Source organism: Schistocerca americana, chromosome 1, assembly GCF_021461395.2.
Source record: "Schistocerca americana isolate TAMUIC-IGC-003095 chromosome 1, iqSchAmer2.1, whole genome shotgun sequence".
Lineage (NCBI taxonomy): Eukaryota > Metazoa > Arthropoda > Insecta > Orthoptera > Acrididae > Schistocerca > Schistocerca americana.
The window spans coordinates 930,281,156-930,305,249 of NC_060119.1; the positions used below are offsets into that span (position 1 = coordinate 930,281,156).

Consider the following 24,094-nt stretch of genomic DNA (forward strand, 5'->3'; position numbering starts at 1 on the left):
TACCTGAAACCTGTTTGTCAGACGCACCGGGGAGGCTTTCTGATCAGCCTCCGGGGACGTCTTTCGCTGCCTGCCACGCCTTGGAACGACCTCCCAATCAACCACAGGCGAGGGCTCAGCCCCACTGCGACCAGCAACTGGGGCAACCACAGCGGCAGACCGATCTGGGGACAGATGGGACGAGGTTGACATCCCCGTGATACCAAAGTCTGGCTCCCCACAGTGGTGCCCATTGGCAACAGCCTCAAGCTGCACGACCGAAGTCAGCGCTGTCTGCAGCTGTGAGCGAAGGGGTGCCAACTCAGCTGTCATCCGAACACAGCAATCACAGTCCCTGTCCATTCTAATCGATGTTGAACAACAGTTACTGAAACTCGAGTTTGCACCTAGATAACGTAAGGGAAACGTGCAAAGAATGTATGAACTAACCTGTACAAATGTCTAACGACTGCGCTACAATCTGCCTGAATTTACGATTACAGTAACTAAAACTCGAAATTACACCCCCTATACAAAACTCACACGCAATTTAAGTAAGAATCTACGAAGTAAACACAGAAAAGAAGCTATATACGTATCTTTCTGCACTGTCGATGTGCACCAACTGGGAGCTCAGGCCGCACTCACTGCCATACTTGTTAACCTGTGTGTCACACAATGAAATAATTTTGCAGAAATATTCATGGGTATATGTGGATATTTCCGCAAAATGTGTTGAGTAGAGTTCATAGTAAAGAAATAATAAATTGAAACGTCATGTGTGATGTTTAGGGCTGATTGTATGAACATTGAAAATGTAGTAAGTGATAACTTTTTTCCTTTCATCATGTTGTGCAAGTTGTCAGTGATAAGTATTTTTGCGAAAGCTTGAAGTTGTGTGTTAAGTATGTTGGAACTCACAAGTGCTCTCATTGTCAATTACTGGATGAATATAATGTGGGTATTTGTGTGCCATGAGTTATGCTGCCTCAGGACATTGAGGTGTTCCGTGGTATTGCTTGGGAGTTACAATTCCATGTTGTTGATTTGCTCACCTGGTTATTTCTCCTCACTCACAAAATTCTCCTGTCAGACTTTTTCATAGAACTGCAGTTGTCGCTGGAAATCAAGAGTACAGTCCAATATCTATATTCGTCAAATAAATACAACACTTCCGAGAAGTAATGTGGCATATATTCCACTCTTCTTTCACAATGATCTTTCATAATAAATTCTCACTACTTGAAACATCACAAATACTCAGTTAGGACACAGAGTTGAAAAGTGGCAGTCCCAGATAACAAAGTTGAATTGAACTTGACAAGTAAGTTTCTCTCTTGTTCCCATTTCATCATTGTGATTGTCAAGGTCATTCTTCTTCCATGGCACACACTTTGTCTCCAAGGCAATTCCTTGCATGCAGAATAAACGCCTGAACAGCAGGTACCATGACAATTGCTGTGTCGTCCTTGCTTGCCGATACACTGTGTTCATCCACTCCAGAATACTTGCACATAAAGAAAACAAACTTACAAACAGCATTTGTATTAACCCATTCATTAAATAAAACTTTTCTGGTGGTGGTTATCATTTGTTGGTTTGGTAGATGACATGCAACATGTCTCTGCATGTACATAACTGCTAATTATAATACTTGACTTACTGTTTCAAAACATGTAACGTAAGATTATACCTCTTAATGAGTGGTTTGTGACAGGATTTTAAATTTGATCAATAACTAACTATATGAAATATTGAAAATAAAATTTTTGTTACATCTGGAAATCATTAGATTGGCGACCTGCAACTGGAACTTAGTTGTGAACCCTGGATTAATCACTTAGTACTACAGGTACCTTGTCACATGTTGTATGTTCCTGTTTAACTTTCGCATCATTCTCAAACAACTAAATGAAAGAAGCCGTAGAACATGTATCCGTAAATGTCACGCTCATTCTTTCCAGATGGAATGTCGATGTTGATTTTTCAAATTTTTGTTAATAGGACAGAGTGGGGACTAAAGAAATTTGTGACTTAACTTGACAAAAAGATATGATGTGTCATGACACTTTGAGGAATTGTCAGTTTACAGGGAAAAGTGTGGGAGGAAAAAAATTTAGAGGGAGACCAAGGCTTGACTGTGGTAAAAGGTTCAAATGCATGTAGACTGCGGTAGTTATGCAGAAATAAAGAAGCTTGCTCAGGACAGACCAGTATGAAGGACTGCAGCAAACCTGTCTTCACACTGAAGACCACAGCAGTAAGAACAGCAGTTCCAACAATCAGACAGAAAAGATACATCTATCAGTAAATATGTCGCAGGTTCCAAAGAATATACACTAAACAGATTTTTGAATGTGTAAATATTTATTCAACGAAGTGCCATTCTAGAATTCGAAGTTTGGAAGGAAGGAGACGAGAGACTGGCGGATTTAAAGCTGTGAGTACGGGCCGTGAGTCGTGCTTGGGTAGCTCAGTCGGTAGAGCACTTGCCCATGAAAGGCAAAGGTCCCGAGTTCGAGTCTCGGTCCGGCACACAGTTTTAATCTGCCAGGAAGATTCGTTTCAAAGTGCCATTCTGTCATATTTAACACCTTCGAAGTTTGCACTTCTTTATAGTACAAAATAATCATATTTTTTATTGGAGCATATGTTTGATTGTTGCAAAAGTGCAAGAATCCCTGCATTTCTTTAAATATATGGAAGTACTTTTTTTTGGTGAAGAATGGAATGGAAATCATTGTGTAGTGTGTATCTGTAGTGCCATTTACTTCACTGTTGCGTGTATTAAAAAATTTATTTCTTCATTTTGAGATTGGCTGCCCCTCTTCTGGAAATGTATCTACATTAAATGACAAATCTGTAAAACTTTTCAACTGGAGTACTCACTAATAATTGTCCAGGAAAAAATTAAATTACAGAACATTGGCATATTATGACAATCCAAAATTCGAGGTCATATGCCCAGAAAACATGTTGGTACTGGAACAGGTGCTAACAAATGAAAATCATACCATAGCTGTGTACCTGACAAATCCAATTATCTTTTGACTCTGAGGTAAAATCGTCATGATTGACTCACTTCCTGAGTGCAAATAGCATTGATTCTCAGTTTCACTTCCTTTTTCATATGAATCACAATGACTGTCTATTCTCTTCCACAAGAATTGGAAAAGGAATTGACTGTGGCGCAATAGGAATTAGTTATGGTCGTTTTAAAGTATATTTTCAGCATTCTCAGTAACGAATATAGGGAAAGCACATAATGTTTACAAGGTCATATACCTGTGTTTGGAACAGTATGACGTTCCTTCTTAGGCTGATTTTCAGATTGTATGTTTTTAACTGCTTCAGACTGTGTAGAAAGTTGAAGAAAGTCCTCAAATTGGAATACGTATCATAGGAGTTATGTAAAATAAGTTGTAGTAATATTGTCTTCACTTTTATTTTTTAAATATTGGGCTCATTAACAGCAGGTTCTTTTTACGATCTGGTGCAGAGAACAGGATACCACTTCAGGATTGATATACTGTTTATAAGAGTGCATCTAATCATTGTGTCGCAGATGACTAGCGTTCGATGAATTAAATATTTCTGAATTCTATTTGTGATTCAATACAAACTGTCCTAGGATGAATGATGATTATTCAGGAATATGACAGGAATGAGCATTTGAATCAAAAAAATCTAGTAAACATGCTTCTAAACTGCACACCTTATGAGCTATGAGCATTTCTTCATCTTTAATATAGTGAAATAAATCTCTTCTTCTGCAAGCTCCTTCCTTTCCATATTTTGAGAGGTGGTAGTAGTATGGACCAAAACAAGAGAAAAAGTAATCTTGATCTGTAAAATGCTTACCTTAACAGCATTGGGCACTTGTTCAGTAAAAGAGATGTTTCACAGTTGCGAGGACTTCACGTTTACTAGACTTTTGTAACACTATGACTGGCTCATGCACATACATTTTTAGTGTTTACTGTGTGGATGTTAAGCTTCCAAGCAGGTTAATTTAGATTAGGTCCTTTGAAGCTAGCTGTTGGTCCAGCAGTAGAATGGGAAAGGAGAAGAGGCTATCGTAGTCAAATCCACAGAATGGATCTCGGAAAGCAAGCAGCTTTGTTGCCAGCCTTCAACTGTGAAGTGTTAATGGCTTCAGGTGAAAACGGTAGTCATCTACATAGCTGTGACAGTGTTGAGGCACAGTCGTAGGGACATCTACAAAATTGCGCTATTTGACTGGTTGAGAGAGGTGCACAAAGTTGTTGTGCACAGCCCACTGCTGCACAGCAACTGTCAGGGATCTTTAATACTAAGTTAACTACAGCAAAGAAAAGGGGAGGGGTATTCCAGGGGAGAAATTTCGCAGGCAGGGGGGTGGGAATTTTTTGAAACACATTTTCTTCCTGGTCCGTTATTTGGCGAAGCACTTGTTTCCAGCTGTATCAGATCTCATTTCACTTACCTCTCACTGTCTGATTTCTGTCGTTACTATGACTTTCGTCATTGTATCTCACTTGTCCTAACTAGTAGCTGAATGTTATTGTTCAGCTTTTCAATTAATTAGACATCAATTGGTCCCTATTTAGCTGTTGAGTGAAATGTTAGTTGTGGGTTTCAACGTGTAGCCATTTTTGGGCCGAAGAAAGTAGTTTACAGGGCTTACATGAGAATCCACTTTGGACTTGTGATACAGAAACTAGGTGTAGTGATGATTAGTGATGAGATTGGACAAATCATGTTCAACATTAGTGACAGTAAATTATTATGGAATACGTTAGAGCTTAATTTCTAAAAGTTATCTAACTTAGTTGTTAGAGAGTTCACAAAACTAATTAGATCACTGAAAAGCAGTAACTAACACATTTTTATAAATGTTGTGAGAAGCAAGTGACCTCTAATTATAGACTCATTCTTCTCCTTCCCAGGTTATCAAAACTTTTGAGATGGAGTTTTAAAATAATATTGAATCACTATTGTCATTAATCTTATAACAGCTGCTGAGTTAGGTTTCCACAACGATTTGTTAACAGAAAAAGAACTGTATGGTCGCAAGAACTTAGTTCTGGTAGATCTAAAGGCAAAGAATTGCCCAATTGACATTTTCTGTGAACTCACTGAGGCCTTCCATTGTGTTTTTCACAAAATTCCATCAAGAAAATGAAAATGCTGTGATGTTAAAGGCATTCACTTTGCATGAGCAAATCATCTCAACAAAGGGTCACATTAATGGATGATATCACAGGAGTAAAACTAAAATTCAAAGTGAGGAAATGTTAAATATGGATACCAATAGGGTTCAATAATTTGCCCACTCCATTCCTCGAGATCAAAAGCAGCAGTGGCTGAAGTAACAATAAGCGATTACCAGAGACTTTGTAGGGCTCTTAAAATATATGATGTTTACTTATGAAACTAGTATATAGATAAAGAGCTTACAACTGGTTCACAGCAAGCAGCTTAACTCTTAATGTTACAGAGAGTCGTGTTATGCAGTTCCCAACAAGCAAGTGACCTAAAGGTACCAAAAAGAGATATCATCTATCTGGGCACCCAGATAGATAATAAACTAAAGTGACATGAGCATGTGAAAAGTAGAAAGCTCAATTCTGCATGCTTTGCACTTAAAAAATGCTCTTGCTGCATTGAGCTACTGTGAGTGTGCTAGGATACTTAAATTCAATACTCTTTTTGTGGTATAATCATCAGGGGCCGAACAGTATTTATTCTACAGAAGTGTGCAATAAATTTCTTATGCAAAGTTGATAACTGTGATAACTTGCTGCAGCATTTTCAGGGACCAAGGGATTCTTACAGTTAACTGATAATACATATCTTCCATTAATATATTTTTGGCTAATAATACAGCAAAATCAAAGTGAAGTGTGAAATCCACAACTACAATAACAGAACTAAAATTAATATAGACTTTTGCATCCCTGTCTATAGTCAGATGATGATTTCTATTGTGATGCAAAAGCTTGTAACAGCTCTTCATCCCACTTCAGAATGTTTGGGCTCTGGGATGTAAATTTTGACTAACAATCATGTTCACTTTTAACAGGCTTTAACAGTATCAGTATGTAGATACCTGATATTATTCTGTTTAAAGTTACATAAGTACTTAGTTTGAAGTGTTTGATAAAAGCAGCAGTTAGGTAGTGTAAGAGGAACAGCAAAGGCTATTTTTTCCAAAATAGCTGCTTAATGTAGAATAATTTTCATAATTATCGCTGTGAATAATTAGGTACTGCTCAGAAATAGCTGGGATTTATGGAGCATGATGTATGAATCAAGTGATATATATTTTTTTTATTTTTATTTTTATATATATTTGGCTTTAATTGGATACTGCATCCTCAGAGGAGAGGATACATTGGGAAAATGAATATGGAAAAAGCAACATCACTACTAACTAGTATAGTGTCATGTATGTTATGCAACAAAACTCATGTGTCTCAACACTTTTGTGAGACTAATTCAGAATCATGGTTCCAATAAATGGAGGCATTGTAAGAAGAAGAAGAAGAAGAAGAAGAAAAACCACACTTTTAAACACAGTGGCATCTATCTTTATTTGTTGATGGATGACAAAGAGTAATTGGAAGTGCAGTTTATTCTATTAAGGATAATTATTACATTATTATTATTATTATTACTAGTAGTAGTAGTAAGAAGTAGTAGTAGTATTGGTGGTGGTGGAGCACTACTACTGTTACTACTACAATTTCTTACAAATAAGTATGTACATTTTTAGTTAAAGTTACTTTACTTTCATTGCTGTTCTTATTGTTTCTTGTTGCAGGACAGTTGGTGGGTCATGTTGTTTTACGTCTGCAGTCACCACAATGTGATTTAGATCCAGCTTGGGAAGAGGAAGCACTACTTGCTGCCGTCACTCGCACTATCTCAATCCTTCACAGGTTAACAGTAAATCCCAAAAGGAAGATAACAGGCAGTGACCCACCAAAAGTACTCTTACCTGCACCATCATTCTGTTACTGTTTCCCACTTCTACGATCTGCACTTTTGTCATCAACTATTAAACTTGATGAAGGCGTTATTTTGTCAACATTGCAAATAATCTCGGAGCACGCACAAATGAGGGGACAACGTACTGCAAGGACAGTTATTGGCGACAGTGATCTGTATCATCCACGGCTGCTTCCTCGAAAACAAATGTTTGAACTGTTAATAGACATGATAAGTAAGTAATCGTAACTACTAAGTTTCCTAGTACACTTTTCTTACCCTTGTGTCAAAGTTTAGCCTGACAGTCATATGCATTAATACAGTAACTTTTCTCGTTTTAGTCAAATTTATGCTCACGGGCAAATAGGATTAACGTCAGAACCAGATCTTATCCACAGAAACGAGTCAACACACAGAATATTGCTAAGAAATTAATTTTTGCATCTACTTTTTGATAAATATGGGAGAATCTTTCTTAGGTTTTTCAGAGTGTAATCTTCGTGTGATATGTATGAGCTGTTTTCTTCTGACAGGCCTTTGGTATTAGCTATTCCCTCTATGTTTAATCACTTAACTGACCGGTACCATAGTGTACATTTTCTCAGTGTTATTGTAATGTCATTCATGTGAGTGATGTTCAAGAAAAGCACACATGTATTTGAATTCATCTGCCCATTCCGTAAGTTGAAAATGAAGGAACAGATACCTTGCAAACTTTCGCTGACTTTTTATGAATTTCCACTGACAATCACAAAGAATTTCGCTACAGCGTGGTGCTTCAGTTTATCCCTCTAAACAAAACCTGCACAACATACTACTTTTAAAAGTTATATACACAAAAGTAGTCCACAGATCAAATTCACACCTAAGAAACATTATTTCATAATGTGTAACAAAAACACAATTCAATGGATGGGAGCTTCATGTGTGTGCTATTGTGATAACTTCTTTTTCCCGTGTGATGTGTAGCAAATACACTCCTGGAAATGGAAAAAAGGACACATTGACACCGGTGTGTCAGACCCACCATACTTGCTCCGGACACTGCGAGAGGGCTGTACAAGCAATGATCACACGCACGGCACAGCGGACACACCAGGAACCGCGGTGTTGGCCGTCGAATGGCGCTAGCTGCGCAGCATTTGTGCACCGCCGCCGTCAGTGTCAGCCAGTTTGCCGTGGCATACGGGGCTCCATCGCAGTCTTTAACACTGGTAGCATGCCGCGACAGCGTGGACGTGAACCGTATGTGCAGTTGACGGACTTTGAGCGAGGGCGTATAGTGGGCATGCGGGAGGCCGGGTGGACGTACCGCCGAATTGCTCAACATGTGGGGCGTGAGGTCTCCACAGTACATCGATGTTGTCGCCAGTGGTCGGCGGAAGGTGCACGTGCCCGTCGACCTGGGACCGGACCGCAGCGACGCACGGATGCACGCCAAGACCGTAGGATCCTACGCAGTGCCGCAGGGGACCGCACCGCCACTTCCCAGCAAATTAGGGACACTGTTGCTCCTGGGGTATCGGCGAGGACCATTCGCAACCGTCTCCATGAAGCTGGGCTACGGTCCCGCACACCGTTAGGCCGTCTTCCGCTTACGCCCCAGCATCGTGCAGCCCGGCTCCAGTGGTGTCGCGACAGGCGTGAATGGAGGGACGAATGGAGACGTGTCGTCTTCAGCGATGAGAGTTGCTTCTGCCTTGGTGCCAATGATGGTCGTATGCGTGTTTGGCGCCGTGCAGGTGAGCGCCACAATCAGGACTGCATACGACCGAGGCACACAGGGCCAACACCCGGCATCATGGTGTGGGGAGCGATCTCCTACACTGGCCGTACACCACTGGTGATCGTCGAGGGGACACTGAATAGTGCATGGTACATCCAAACCGTCATCGAACCCATCGTTCTACCATTCCTAGACCGGCAAGGGAACTTGCTGTTCCAACAGGACAATGCACGTCCGCATGTATCCCGTGCCACCCAACGTGCTCTAGAAGGTGTAAGTCAACTACCCTGGCCAGCAAGATCTCCGGATTTGTCCCCCATTGAGCATGTTAGGGACTGGATGAAGCGTTGTCTCACGCGGTCTGCACGTCCAGCACGAACGCTGGTCCAACTGAGGCGCCAGGTGGAAATGGCATGGCAAGCCGTTCCACAGGACTACATCCAGCATCTCTACGATCGTCTCCATGGGAAAATAGCAGCCTGCATTGCTGCGAAAGGTTGATATACACTGTACTAGTGCCGACATTGTGCATGCTCTGTTGCCTGTGTCTATGTGCCTGTGGTTCTGTCAGTGTGATCATGTGATGTATCTGACCCCAGGAATGTGTCAATAAAGTTTCCCCTTCCTGGGACAATGAATTCACGGTGTTCTTATTTCAATTTCCAGGAGTGTATGTCAGTTTATTTCATACTCTGAAGAAAAATGTTTAGTGTAAATATATCATTGAAACTGTCAGTTTGTGCAACACATGTACTGATTTATTTGAAAGCAGGACACTGTCGTATTCAGAATATTTATTTAACATGCTTTTGGAAAATTGCAGGTCGTACAAGTGGAAGAGTTCAGCAGCAAGCTGGAGCAGCATTGCTTGATGTTGCAACTTCTGGATCTGCTCGAGATGGTTGTGCTCGCGCGAGCAGCGAAGAAATTGATAGTCTGCTTTCTGCATTACAAAACCCTTCAGAAGTTGTTCGTGATGCTGCATTAAGGGTAATAATCACTGTTGTTATATATCTATAAGCGTGTTGCTACTTAATGCAACGAGGTCAGATCTTTGCTTGGCAAAGTGACATGTACTTTCCTGTATTGTAATTACTTATTTTGCTTTACCAGGTTTGAACATTAAGGCAGTCTCATAAATTTTAACAGCAGGTCCTATGTGTGCAACTGAATTCCTCATTTTGTAAATTGATGTATAGTATGCACAAATTTTCTTTGTGTCTGAGCTTTCATTATTGAAGTGATGAGAAAGTTATGCAAATAAAATTTAAAAATAGTCCTAGGTTATGCAGCCTAGGCTGTTTTTTAATATTAATTATAATTCAAGATTACTATACCACTGCACCACCATGGACTGGACTACATTTTACTGCAAATAATATATTTTCTGCAGCTTTTATCAACCTTTGCAAAAACATTATACAGCTGCAACCATAGTATCATTTAAGAGACTGCAGTCGTGTGTGTGTGTGTGTGTGTGTGTGTGTGTGTGTGTGTGTTTTGACAAAGGCCATTGGTCGAAAGCTTTAAGTGTGAAACTCTTTTTGTTGTGCCTATCTGCAACTCAGCATCTCTGTTCTATTGTGAGTAGCAACTTTCCTTCTCATAATATTGTTGACTGATTTGTGGTTTGTAACAATTCATATTGATATGTGAAACACATCTAACCTCATGAGACATGAGGGAACTTGTTAACTTTGCACATTAGTTTAAAATGTGACTGGCACCCAGTAAAGAACAAAAAATGTGGGTTTCATTTCTTTTTCTATCAACACCATATAAGTCAGATGTTTACTCCCTTTAGTCCTTGCAAACCTTTTCGAATGAGGCACTTGTTACCTGCTCTGTACAAGAGCAAAGATAAAATACAAGAACAGTAAACTGATGGATTTAAAAACTGACCCACACCTAGTAAGCCACTTCAAATTTTCCCATCAGTTAGCTTACACCTTCCCATCAACTGGAAAATTGAAACAATGAAATACACTGTAACCTGTCACATATAGCAGGTGGTGTTGGAACTATCTTTTGTGGCAATACATGGCTCATTGTATTGGGTTATTTCCCTGCAAAGGATCTAGAATGCTGTCTAGAGATACACTACCTGATTCTTCTTCCGCAGTCTCATGTATAGTCCACAGTCTGGAGTGGTGACAGCAGATGGAGTTGACAGCCAGAATGTGCCCTGTTGAGGGTGTATCTGAAATCTATATCCACATGGTGCTTCTTTTCTTGTGGGTGTGTGCAGGCAGTAGGAAAGGAAAGAATGTGAATCAAATTGACAGAATACATTCAATGAATATTTGTATGCGTATATTGTGTTCAGATGTTCCAGTGATGTGGGAGTTGAAGTAATATGTTACTTCAACCATTAGGAGTTTCTAACAAATAGAACACAGCATGTGATTCTGAATGGAGATAAGTCTTCAGCTGTAAAAGTAACTTCGAGCACCCCCAAGGGAGTGTTGTTGGACTGTTACTTTTCACAATATATATAAATGAGCTAATAGTTAATGTTGAAAGTTCCATGAGGCTTTTTGCAGTAGATACTGTTGTATACAGAAAAGTCACAATGCTATAAAATTGTAGCAAAATGCAGGAAGACATGTAGCAGGTTGATACTTGGTGCAGGGAGTGACAATTGAGCCTCAACATAAACCATTGTAATGTGTTCTTAATACACAGACAGAAGGACCCTATATTGTAAGATTGCATGCTTGCATAACAATCACTACAAGCAGTTATTTCCATAAAATATCTGGGATTATGCACATGGAGTGATTTAAAGTGGAACAACCACACTCAATTAATCATGAGTAAGTCAGATGTTGTCCGTCAACAATGGAAGTGGCTTACAAAATACGTGTTCAACCAATACTGGAATTTGGTTCTACTGGAATTTGGTTCATCTGCCTGGGACCTGTACCAGATAGGATTGATAGAAGAAATAGAGAAGATCGAAAGAAGAGCGGCATGTTTCATTACGCGTTCAGTTAGTAAGCATGAAAGCATCATGGAGATGTTCAGCCAACTCCTGGGACAGACACTTCAAAAGAGGTGTTCTAATCATGTTATGGTCTACTCTTGAAGTTTCAAGAGTGTATGTTTTTAGAAGAGTGAACAAGTGTACTGCTTCCTCCTAAGAATATCTCATGAAAAGGCAATCAAGATAGAATTAGAGAGATTCAAGCCCACATGGAGGTTACCAGCAATTGTTCTTCCCACAAACTGTATGCGCTTGAAACAGGAAAAGGAGGAAGTGGTACTTGTACACAAAGTACCCTCTGCAATACACCATGACATGGCTTGCAGAGTATGGATGTAAATGTAGATAAGAGTAACACTGTCAAGCATGTTAGCCTACATTATTGGTGTCACCTGCAAGACTGTGCATACTGCTGTAACCAGTCATTGAAATGCCAAGAAGCCAGCTGCTGCCAATATCTGGGTGCTAGCACTAACAGTAAGCCAAAGCCATTGTATTTATCACCATAGTTTTCTGTTGTATTTTGTTCAATGCTGGTAATATAACCAGCGTCCGCATTTAATTAGATGACATTTCTTGGTTTGCGGGTTATGAAATTGTAACTTCAGTTATTATTAAAATGACAATTTTAAATGAGCATAAATTAGTCTGTCTTTGTTTTCCCCCAGGAACTTCAGCATAGTTTCTTTATTGCCAGGACATCACATGCAGTAACACACAAGAAGCTACAAAACACACCTACACTCAGGCAACAAGCAGAGCACAGGTGGATTTTTTAGGTCAAACAGCACACTAAAATTCTCATCTACTACAAGAAGCCATGCGCTTTGCTCCCCATCCTCCAACAAAGCACACACATATACCCATTTACCTGATGATAAGGCGAGGTTTTTACCCAAATTTGCCATTTGAAAACTGCGGGATCATCTTAAATTTGCAGATTAGGCTATTGATGCTGAGGTGAACCATTTTGTATTGTATGATAGTGTCATCTTACATTTACAGAAGAAGCTTTGTCAACTGAAGTCCTGTGCAGTTTTATTTTGAAGAATGTGGAGAGGGGACAGTAACACCAATGTGGTTGAGACAACAAAGATAATGGGGAGGGGAATTGTGAGTTAGCAGCTAGTTTCATCATGCTGCCAGCCATTGAAATGTATATCGTCTGTTGTGGCATTTTATGAACATACATCGTGTTCAAACTGCAGTTTTCCTTAATCCGTTTGTAGTTGAAATAGAATTGACCTTAAAATTGGACAGATACTCAACAATATATGAGGGTGAGTCAAATGAAAACCTTAAATTTGTAATAACAAATTGAAACTTTGCGGCATTATCGTGTAAGGTGGTAAGCGTGCTACAAGCAGGGTGCAGAATGGCCTGTAGGTGGGAGCATAGTGCAGATGCACACATACCATCACAGTATCACTATAAAAATGGCCACCCCACTTGCGACTTGCACCAGGGAAGAACAGCGTTCTGTTATTCGGTTTTGCGTAGTGAAGGTATGAAACCTATTGAAATTCATTGATGAATGAAGGTTCAGTACGGTGATGCATGTTTGTCACAGCAGCAAGTCTACGAATGGAATAGGAAGTTCACAAATGATGCTCCTCTTCCAGGTCAGGCACAACGAGTTGTGACACCACAGAACATTGCAGCAGTTGAAGCCATGTTGAAGGAAAACCGCCGAGTGACACTGAATGACATTGCAGCATGTTTACAGATTAGTCATGGGTCAGCACACCACACTGTGCACGATGTGCTCCAGTTTCACAAAGTGTCTACAAGATGAGTGCCACGGCAGCTGACTCCTGAAATTAGAGAATGACGTGTTGATGCTTGTGAAGAACTTCTTTGGCACTTTGAATGAGAAGGTGATGGCTTCCTTACAAGAATCATTACTGGGGACGGAACCTGGGTTCACTTCCACCAACCGTAAATGAAGAGAGCAAGCAAGGAATGGCGCCATTCCTCATCACCAAAACCAAAGAAGTTTTGATCAGAACCATCTGCAGGGAAGGTCATGCGGACTCTCTTTTGGGACGGAAAAGGCGCCATTTTGGAGCATTACATGCCTAGAGGAACCACTGTCACCAATGCATCATACCCAGATCTCCTAAAAACTCATCTGCAGCCTGCAAATCAAATCAAAGCGACTTGGATTGCTCTCAGCAGGTGTCGTTTTGCAACATGACAATGCAAGGCCCCACACTGCCCGTACAACAGTTGCAACAATCGCAGACCTGCATTTTGAGTGTCTTCCTCATCCATCATACTCACCAGACCTTGTTCCAAGTGATTTCCATATGTTTGGACCACTCAAAGTGATTTCCATGTGTTTGGACCACTCAGAGACGCGATGGGAGGAAAGAAGTTCCATTCTGATGAAGAGGTACGCTATGCGGTGCATGAGTGGTTGCACGGACTACCAAAAGAATTTTTTTCTAAAGGAATTTATGCACTTTGTAAGTGCTGGACCACTTGCTGCATTGGGCATGGGGGAGATTATGTTGAAAAGTGATACAGCTTTGTACCACTTCTGCACAATAAATAATATTTAAAAAAATATTTAAAGTTTTCATTTGACTTGCCCTTGTACATTTCTGCAGGAGATAGTAAAAGTCTAGATAGGGGCCAGTTGTGTACTTGTTTCACACAGCAGTATTGTCAACACTCGCTTGGAGGTATGAAGGGAATGAAAGGAGGTGTGTCAGATGCTGAATATATGCAGCCAATGATTGAGCAGCAGGCAGATGACATGTTTGAAAGTAAGAGACAGAGGAATATCATCACATTCTCATGTCAGTTTAGATATAAAATCCCCTGTTTATTTGGAATAAAAAGCTGTGTTCTTGGGTCCCATCATAACCACTTCATAATTCTCAACATACTCGGAAGAAATGGTGGAATATTTGTGACAACTGAGATCATAAATTTCGTTCCTGCTCATATATAGAAAAACATTCTCTCTCTTCCTGTCTTTCATTGGTTAGGTGAAAGTATCATCCCAGGTGGTGATACCAGTAGTGGTGGTTAGAGATGGTGATACTACAGATAACTGGCTTAGATAGTAAGCAAAAAGAGGACGTGACAATAAAAATTAAACAGTTTCTTTTTATTTCTCCTTGTATTATCAAAGTGTAGACAGTTAATAAATGTCATAAGTCTAGAGTAAGCATAATGTTAAGGTTTTTAGGCTTATACTTCATATCAATAGAACAGTTAGTAGTTTTGATTAGTCAGAGTACGTCGCAAATAAAACTTTCAAAGGCGCCTCATTAAACAAATAGGGTTTTTTATATTCTCAGTGTTAGCTTACGCTCAGGTAAATACAGTAATACCTCACCACATCATTCCTGCTGGCTGCTTCTTTATGCTGTAGCATACACAAAATTGAATGATGAATGACTTCTCAGTGATGTAGGCAACACAGATATGACAAAAATTTTAATTTATGTCTTCAATCAGTTGTGAAATGAGGACACTCCTACATTTGTTTCTCCTCTACTAAACTACTGTAGCAGGATAGTGACCACCGTCTTTTGTGGTTGATAAGTGAAACTGACTCAACAGCAGAGATATAATTTGTGCGCGTAAATACTTAATCATTTGCAAAAGATAGAAAGTGAAAGAATAATAAACATATAGTGCTGCTTTAAACCACAGAACTAAATGGACTACATTATGTCACAGCTAAAGGTGGTGTTGTGGTGTGACAGTGAATGAAACACACAAACCCACATACCTTCTGTGTGTTTTTGGTAGCATTCAGTATAAATGTCAAATTGAATAGAAAGAGACAGTGTGTGTATGCCTTCATTTTGATTAAAAAGGATATGGAAAGCTCTTGATTGTTCTTAGCATGAATGCTGTTCCGTGACTATGTGTTCCGTGACTATGTGTTAAGCAAAGTAGCTTTACGCATAAACAGTTACGGGTTATCTCTCACTTGTTTTTATTTCACCTTTTTACGGTGTTCTATGTAAGACATTATGTTTTCTTTGTGTTTTATCCTATAGTTCTTGAAATTCTATTATTATTATTATTATCTTACAAATTTTATTTTTCCAGGCACTAGCTGCAATGGTTCAGGCATTGCCTTCTTTTAAAGAGGATTATGATCAAGCCTTAAGATTAATAAAACGAATATGGGTAGCACGTTTTGATGTGTGTCCTGAAAACAGGTGAGTATTTATTTATGCAAATACTATTGGCAGTACTTTTTATATGTGGTGGTAAAGATGAAGCAATACTGGTTTCTAGAGCTTTGGCGGACAAACTTTGGGATATATCACAAATGAGATTCCCTACAGCCCTTTATGAAGAGTTATTGACAGACATAATTCATCCAGTGGAAGAAATTCAACGGGCAGCTGCAGAAGCTCTTGCCGCCCTACTAAGGGAGGAAATGGGGCTTGTAGAACCTGTTTTGGAAAAACTTCTCGCCATCTACCATGAGAAACTAGCAGTGAGTGGTATTTACTTAAAAATTACGCATTTTAAAGTTTTGAAAACAGTTCTGTGTGTGGCATTTGTACATATTTTTAACTTTGACAATATTTTATATCTTCCAATTTGAAATCAAAAATATGCTTCAGGCACCTTAGATGCTGTTTTAGTAATGTAAATACTGTGTGCCCTGTTAACTTAAATGTTAATCTGAATGTGTGTGTTGTATTCATTAAAAGAAGGCACAGAAGGTGAGCTCTGTTCTACAGAATAATTATGGCTTTATAAGGTAGCTGGCTAGCACAGTAGATGCATGTATGCTCACAGGCATACTAATTGAACACCCAAAAAATGAACAACCTAATCTGTAGAATTTTGAGTTTGGACTGCTGTATCTAACTGTTTATAAGACTGCATCACTTGACACCCAACATTTACTGCCTGTCGATTATTATAGTGGCTGGCTATAATGACAGCAACTATTGATCCGCGTTGGCAGACAATGTTGGTAGACTGGAACTGTGCTGGACGAACTGATGAACTGCAACTGTGGAACTGGAACTGACAGTGTGTATGCACTTTGTGTCTATTTGTGACTGGTAGAATTATATCCATCTGTGCTCTATTTTGCAGAAAAGCAAAGTAGTTCCATGTATCACCATCGTCTGTGATAGCTGACATAATTGGAGGTGAATGGAACAGACTATTTCAAGGTCTCTTGGTGGAAGCATAAACAGGTTGCTGTTTTTGAGTGCCTTCTAATCTGTGACTCCTCAGAAGTTTGAGGTGCCTGGTATGAAGACTGCCTGGATGGTTGCACTCTCTGGTGCTGTTGCTGTGTATCATAAGGTGGTGTGCATAGCAGCATGTCAGTACTTCAATGTGTTGCTGTTGTGATCTTCAGTCCAAAGACTGGTTTGTTGCAGCTCTCCATGCCCATCTACCCTGTCAAGCATGTTCTCCATAACAGCAACCTACAGCCATACTATTGTATGCAAACTTCTACATCTGCTGACAAGTAGGACCAGGACTCCAGACCACCCCTGCAGTGTCGGGGGCTAGAATAGATCTGCAGCCTTTTCTTGCCTGTTGTGAGAGGCAACTAATAGGAGCCTTTTTATTTGGTCATGTTTTTCCTTGGTATTTTGACTATACTTTGAACTTCTGAAGGTTTTCACCATTTTTAATACTTTTTTCCTCACATTTTTTGGCTTTTGAAATTCTGGTACCCATTTTAGGTTTGACATCCATTTTCCGAATTTTACCGAAGTGTGGGCCATTTGGGGAAGGATGTCTTACTGTGGTGCATTAACTGTGCACTGTTATTGTTGCACCTACTAATCAAATGTATCTGGATCTACCTCTGCAGCCAGTCCATCGTGGTGGGATTGTCATGTACACTCTCGGTGGTAGCCACCTGAGAATGCTCACGCTGCTGATACCTGAACTGTAACCTCCCCATGTCAATCGAGCAGTTGGTATCCATCAGCTTCAGGGTTCCACTATTCAGACTGTGTGTGGTGGCCTTTGCCTTGGCAAGGTGGCACACATAGGGAGAACTTCCAATTGGAGGGACATCACTGCTGATTCCGCAATGAAAGTGATGCAGTTTAATGGTGGCCTTGCCAACACGGCCGTCTCAACAGTCAGAAACAGTGATTTTTAGTAGAGAGGTTTACAGTCCTATGGCATTTCCGTGTTTGACCATGCCTTAAGAAGAGAGCCAGATAAGGAGAAATGTACAGTTTGCCAAGTTCTTGGTTTGTTCCCAAACTGACGGCAGATCTTTCGCTACAATAAACCCACTGTTTTTCACTAAAAATATTGAAGATCGGTTTGGGAAGGTTGCAGCAATGGAAGAGCTGAGAAATGGATCTCTGCTGATCTAAACATTGCACACCAACCAATCACAGGTGCCTGAGGCCTGTGTAAAGCTAGGAGATATACTTATCACCATTTCTCCTCATAACAAGCTCAGTAGAATTTGGTGCATTATCATCCATTGGGACCTAATGCTACGAAGTGATGAAGAGCTGTGTACTCTTCTGGTGCGGCATGGAGTTAATTTTGTTTGCTGCATCCATAAGGGACCCAAAGATAATAGAGTAGACACTGGAGCTTTTATCCTGGCCTTTGATGCCAATATTGTACCTGGAAACGTTAAGGTCATGGTTTATAGGTGTGATGTCAGGTCTTAAATTCCTCCTCTGATGAGATGTTTTAGTTGCCAAAGGTTTGGACACATGTCCTGCCGCTGTTTTAATGATGCTGTCTGTCAGACATGTGGACGGGCTTCCCATGACGGCAGCCGTTGTGATCAACATCCTCAATGTGTCACATATCTGGAACTGCACTTTTCTCATTTAAGAGGGAGAGGAACCTCAAGAGTATAAAATGTGTTACTGCCTGTCTTATCAAAATGCAAAGAAAATGTTTGAAAGACTTCATCTGTCTGACATGGTATCAAGTTTTGCGACTGTTGTGTCACAGTCCATACCTCACACGATGGCAAAGTCTCGCATGACATCTCCTGGCCTTGGTTGTATTCCAGTGTGTGCCCCACAGTTGGGGGAGGGACTGTCAGCTGCCACGCGCTGTACCCATGTAGCACCGACGGTTCCCACACTATTGGAGCAATCAGACATGCCTACTCATCCTCTGGTATCGTCAGGGATGAGGACACCTGTCAAGGAGCCACGTCTCAAGACAAGGACCAGCAGCCACTGGCTGCACACAAAAAATAAAATGCAGCCAGTCATGCAATGGATATCGACAAAGTGTTACAAGATACCAGTTTCTCTGACAAATGGCTGTGTAAGCTATAAGAATGTATGGTGCCTTGAAGCTGGAGGGCATATATCATGATTTCAAAGAGGCTTTTGGGCTTTCCAGTCCACCACAGATCATCTGGTTTATCTGGAATGTGCTGTGCACAATGCTTTTGCGCATCGCTAACATCTGGTTCCTGTGGTCTTTGACCTACAGAAGGCATTCGATAGCACCTGGCAACATCACATACTATCTGCACTGCGTGAGTGGGGTTTCTGGGGCAGTTTATCCATTTTTACCCACAATTTCCTATCTCTCAGACTTTTTTGGGTACAGATAGGTTTGACTTTCACCAACAACTATATACAGGAATCTGGAATGGCCCAGTGATCAGTTCTGAGCATAACACTGTTCTCTATTGCCATCAATGGTATCATAAATGCAGTGGGCTACGGTCTCTGCATCACTGTAAGTGGATGATCTTTGCCTGTACTATGCCTCCGCATCAGGGTGCACCACTAAGCACCAACCTCAGAGGGTACCTCGAGAGTACACGACAGGGCAGTCTGAATCACGGCTGTCAATTTTCTCCTGCAAAATCGCGAGTTGTGCATTTTTGCCAACTCTAGATTGTGCACCTACATCCAGAAATTTATTTTGGTGACCAGTTACTTGGAGTCATTGAAACTTTTCAATTCTTTGGTTTTACTTGACAACAAACTAACTTGAATGCCCCATTGCCGCCGGCTCGAGGCAACGTACATGAAGAAGCTAAAACTCTCCATTTTCTTAGTAAGTCCTTGTGGGACATGGACCACATGGCTCTTCTGAAATTTTACAAAGTGCTGATTTTTATCCTGCTTAGACTATGGACATGTTGTCTATGGGTCAGCAGCATCGTCTGCACTGAGCTTGCTGCATCCTGTTCATCACACTGGCATGCAATTGGCAATGGGGGCCTTCTGTATGAACCCTATTGACAGTCTCCTGGTGGAAGCTGGTGTCCCACCACTAAGGGTTAGACGACAGTGGCTTCTGGATAATTACACAGTGACAATCTGTCAGATGCCTGCTCTCCCATGTCACTCAACTCTGTTCCATAACCAACAGTTGCCCAAAACTGTGTTTCCTGTGGCACCATCTTCAGAAACCAATCTCTCCACCTGACAAGAAGCAGCTCCCTTCTTTCAGTGTCTGTCAGTGACAGGGCTCCCTCCTGGTGAACCACCTTCCTTGAAATTCACAGACGAGACACATGATACCAACCCATGGCTGAAGGAACCACAGATTCTGGGTCTTAGTGCTGCCTGATCTTCTTCTCTTCCTACATGCACTGCAGATAATCCTCACAAGAATATCGACTGCCAGAAGTTGTGAAAGTGAAGAAGAAGAAGAAGAAATTCTTATTGAAGGCAACTGCGGTGACCACTGAGGCACCAGATTACCCCACGCAGTCACTCCAAACTGGTGTTAGATAATGGTGATCCACCCCACCAGTGACAGACAGTGATCCTGGGGCATGACTTTTAATCCTGGCACCTACACACCTAACCAGGGCACCCTCAGCATGATGATCTTATGGAACCACAGTGGATGTTACTCCCCTGCTGTAATGCACTGTCCCCTGCTGTAATGCACTGCCCCCTGCTGTAATGCAAGATGCCACCCATACCCGCAACTGCTTCTAGCAATTCACCGGTGACTTGGCGAAACAGGCTTGTTAGAGGGATATCATGGTGATGCTGGAAGACCTCAAACATGATGAAATGCTGGATTTGAAGAGACAGTTCTAGAGCGCTTTGAGGAAGCACCTACAATAAGTACTCGAGCAGTTGGATGTGGCATGAGGGTCCCTCATCGACTTATTAGAGCAAATTACCTTCACTTTTTGCAAGAAACTCTACCCGGCCTGCTGGAAGACGTTCACCTGGACATACGGCTACGCATGTAGTTGCAGCAGGATGGGGCATCCTCACATAACAGTCCTGCTGTGCACGGATATTTAAGTGAACTCAACGGATGGGTAATTGGCAGAGGTGCTCATAGGATCACCAGAACTCACACCATCAGACTTTTTCCTGTGGGGTTTCTTCAAGGTCCTAGTTCACCCACCCAGATGCAAAACCACCTAGAAATGAAGAGGAATTAATGGATCGCATTTAACATGCCGCATATTACATCAGGGCAATGCCAGGAATTCTAGAAACAATTCGGCAGATCACCATTCGACATTACCAAGCTTGTGTCATGTCAGAGGGTTGCCAGTTCAAGCAACTGCTTTAAGTAAACGATGTCCTTGTTCCTGGTACTTCTTATCATGAAACTACAATTGATGTATCGGGACGCCGGCGGATTCGCCCCCAGACTGGAAGGCTGGCATGCTATCGCCGAGCGTGCGAGCCATCTTGCATACATAGCAATCCCCAGCAGGCAAAGCATTTGCAGTCATGCGTTGCCCAGAGCATCCAGCAACAGAGCAATCCTGCAGCCAATGGGAGCACATGGCACCAAGTTTCTGTAGTGTAAAAATTGTGCATTGTCAATCTACTTAACATTAGTAATTTTGGTTGCTACTGGCATCAGCTATCCAGGGTTAAAATTTCGTGACACAATTTTTCTCTACCCTGTGCCCCCTTGATACACATTTGGAGGCTGTGGCTGTTCAGATAAGAGCAAATCAGGATTTTACCATCTGTAATGTTTCTCTCCCTCCCGATGATGTCGTATCCTAGGCTGTACTGTCTGCATTACTCAGTCAGCTCCCATCTCCTTTCCTAGTCTTGGGCGACTTCAACTCCCATAACCATTTGTGGGGTGGAACGATGATCAATGGCCATAGTAAAGATATTGAAACTTTATTGGCACAGCTTGACCTTTGCCTCTTGAACTTTGGTGCTCCCACATACTTCAGTGTGGCACACGAAACTTTCCCCCCCCCCCCCCCCACTGATATTTCCTTTTTCAGCTCTGGTCTTCTACCATCTATCCACTGGGGAGTCCACAATGACCTGTGTGGTAGTCACCACTTCCCGATCTCCCTGCCCCTCTCTCAGCATTGCTCCCCTGGATGTCTGCCCAGATGGTTTCTCCATAATGCTGACTGTGATTGCCCCAACCTCGGTTTTGTCTCTTAAGTATCCTTTGGTCCAAAAGATTCCACTGACCTCAAGATTTTTCATCACCTGTTCTGGCCATCCTTAAAAAGTATTCGGATTCAGAACTGGTATTCGCTGACGTCTCAACAGTCGATGGACAAACGAGCTTTGCACGCACACATGCATGGTGCAGTGAACTCTACTTTGTCAGACAGCTACAGTGTCTTTACCGCTGAATTGATGGCCATTAAAGCCATGCTCATTCTTTCACTGGAAACAGTATCCTAATCTGTAATGACTCCCTTAGCAGCCTTCAGATTATAGACCAGTGCCTTCTCCTCACTCAGTGGGTATAGCTATCCACGATCTTGTCTCTGACTTCCATCAAGCTGGATGACAAGTCATTTTCGTTTGGACCCCCAGTCATGTTGGGATTTCTGGAAATAAATGAGCTGAATAGTTGGCCAAGCTGGCCACCAGACTGCTGATTCTGGAAATGGGGGTCCATAACTGGACCTTTGATCATTTATATGCTGTCGATTGCTGAAAGCCTGGAACTCAGAATGGTCTGTCTGATCTCCCCAAACTGAGGACAATTAAGGAGACCACAACTACGTGGCAGTTTTCCCTGCATGCTTCTCACAAGGAATGCATCATCCTCTGTTAACTCTGCATGGACAACACTCGGCTGACCCACGGCCGGATTCTTCAGCGTGAGGATCCCCCTCACTGTCGATGCGGAGCCCACCTGATGGTAGCCCAGTTACTCATCGACTGCCCTAATTTGGCTGCTTTGAGGTGACATCTTAATCTTCCTCCTGACACGCTACCTCTGGTGCTAACAGATGATGGCAACGCGACTGCCCTGGCGTTATATTTTGCCCATGGTGGTGGTTCCTTTTCATCCCTGTAGGGTAGGGTGTTTTGGACTCACCAACTGCTTAAGGTGTTGGTGAGGCACACCTCTCTTGCTCTCACTCCCTCCCCTCCCCCTCCCCTGCTCCCCCCCACCCTCCCCACCCCCACCCCAGGAACCTTGGCGGCCCTTGCTGGATGGCCCAGCCTGGCCTCTATCCTTCACACCTTTTTATTCTTTTTCATTTCTTGGTTTTAATGCATTGTCTTGACTGATCTTTTAATGACTTGTCTGTGCTGTCTTTTTTCTGGTTTTGTGGGCTTTTTTAATTTGCATTTGGGCATTCCAGGATTTGCCTTTTGCCTCCTCCTATGACAACCACTCCTGGTTTGCCACTTAATGGATGAAGGGACAGATGACCTTGCTGTTTAATCCCTTTCACTCCCAACAAACCAACTAACCAACCAATTGGAAACCGGATTGGTGGTTTACTGCCTGACAACGATGATGAACAATGTAGCTTGACACTCGTTTCAATATCACTTTCACATGTTAAGCACATCATCATTGTACTAATCATGTGCATTGTCTGCACAGTCAAGCGTATCCAACGTCACACATTCCATTGACTCACCTTGCAGAAATGCTAATAGTTCATCTGCCACTTCTTCCCCACTCTGCAAAATTCCATGGGTTCCTTTCTGATAAAATGGCAACTTTCACGACTGTTGTTTTGTGCAATGTTTACTTTGTGTGTCATTACCATTGCTCTGCTGTGTATCAAGACCACTAGTACTTCAGCACTATTGTGAGTTAATCTTTGACTAAACAGTTCATCTGTGCTCCATAACTTTGTGCTGTGCTCACCATTGGATACCTCCAGTCCCATCTTCTGTAGCCATTAGCAGCCTATATCGTGGTTGTGTGCTAGACAGGATGTGGGGCGTGGAATGCCATAATTTTTTTAGTTCTTTCATAGATTACGAAGTATGCAATAACTACAGCAAAAAGTATAATTATCTGTAAAAGTAGTGCAGGTGTGTTCTTGAGCAGTTTCACACATAATTGGCTTTTCTATGAAGTTGAAGCACTCGATGAACATGCATTCATCCGGGTAACCACCGAAATGATCGGTGCACAGAAGTAAAATCTGTTCTTGTCAGATATATACAGTTACTGCATTTTAAGCTGTGCTCTTAGGATCCTACCTAACCGCACCTCCGGAAGGAAACAGAAAGAAAATTTTGATGACCCATATT

At 41.6% G+C, this 24,094-nt stretch overlaps 1 protein-coding gene across 1 annotated transcript in view; it reads left to right on the forward strand.

The window, feature by feature from the left end:
• The window catches only part of LOC124615378 (eIF-2-alpha kinase activator GCN1), a 283,362-nt gene that overhangs the window by 146,471 nt on the left and 112,797 nt on the right, over window positions 1-24,094 (forward strand). Inside the window, exons 16-19 of the mRNA XM_047143206.1 lie at window positions 6,785-7,186; window positions 9,501-9,667; window positions 15,738-15,850; window positions 15,930-16,134. Coding sequence (XP_046999162.1) covers window positions 6,785-7,186; window positions 9,501-9,667; window positions 15,738-15,850; window positions 15,930-16,134 — 887 coding nt within the window. The remainder of the gene's footprint in view (window positions 1-6,784; window positions 7,187-9,500; window positions 9,668-15,737; window positions 15,851-15,929; window positions 16,135-24,094) is intronic.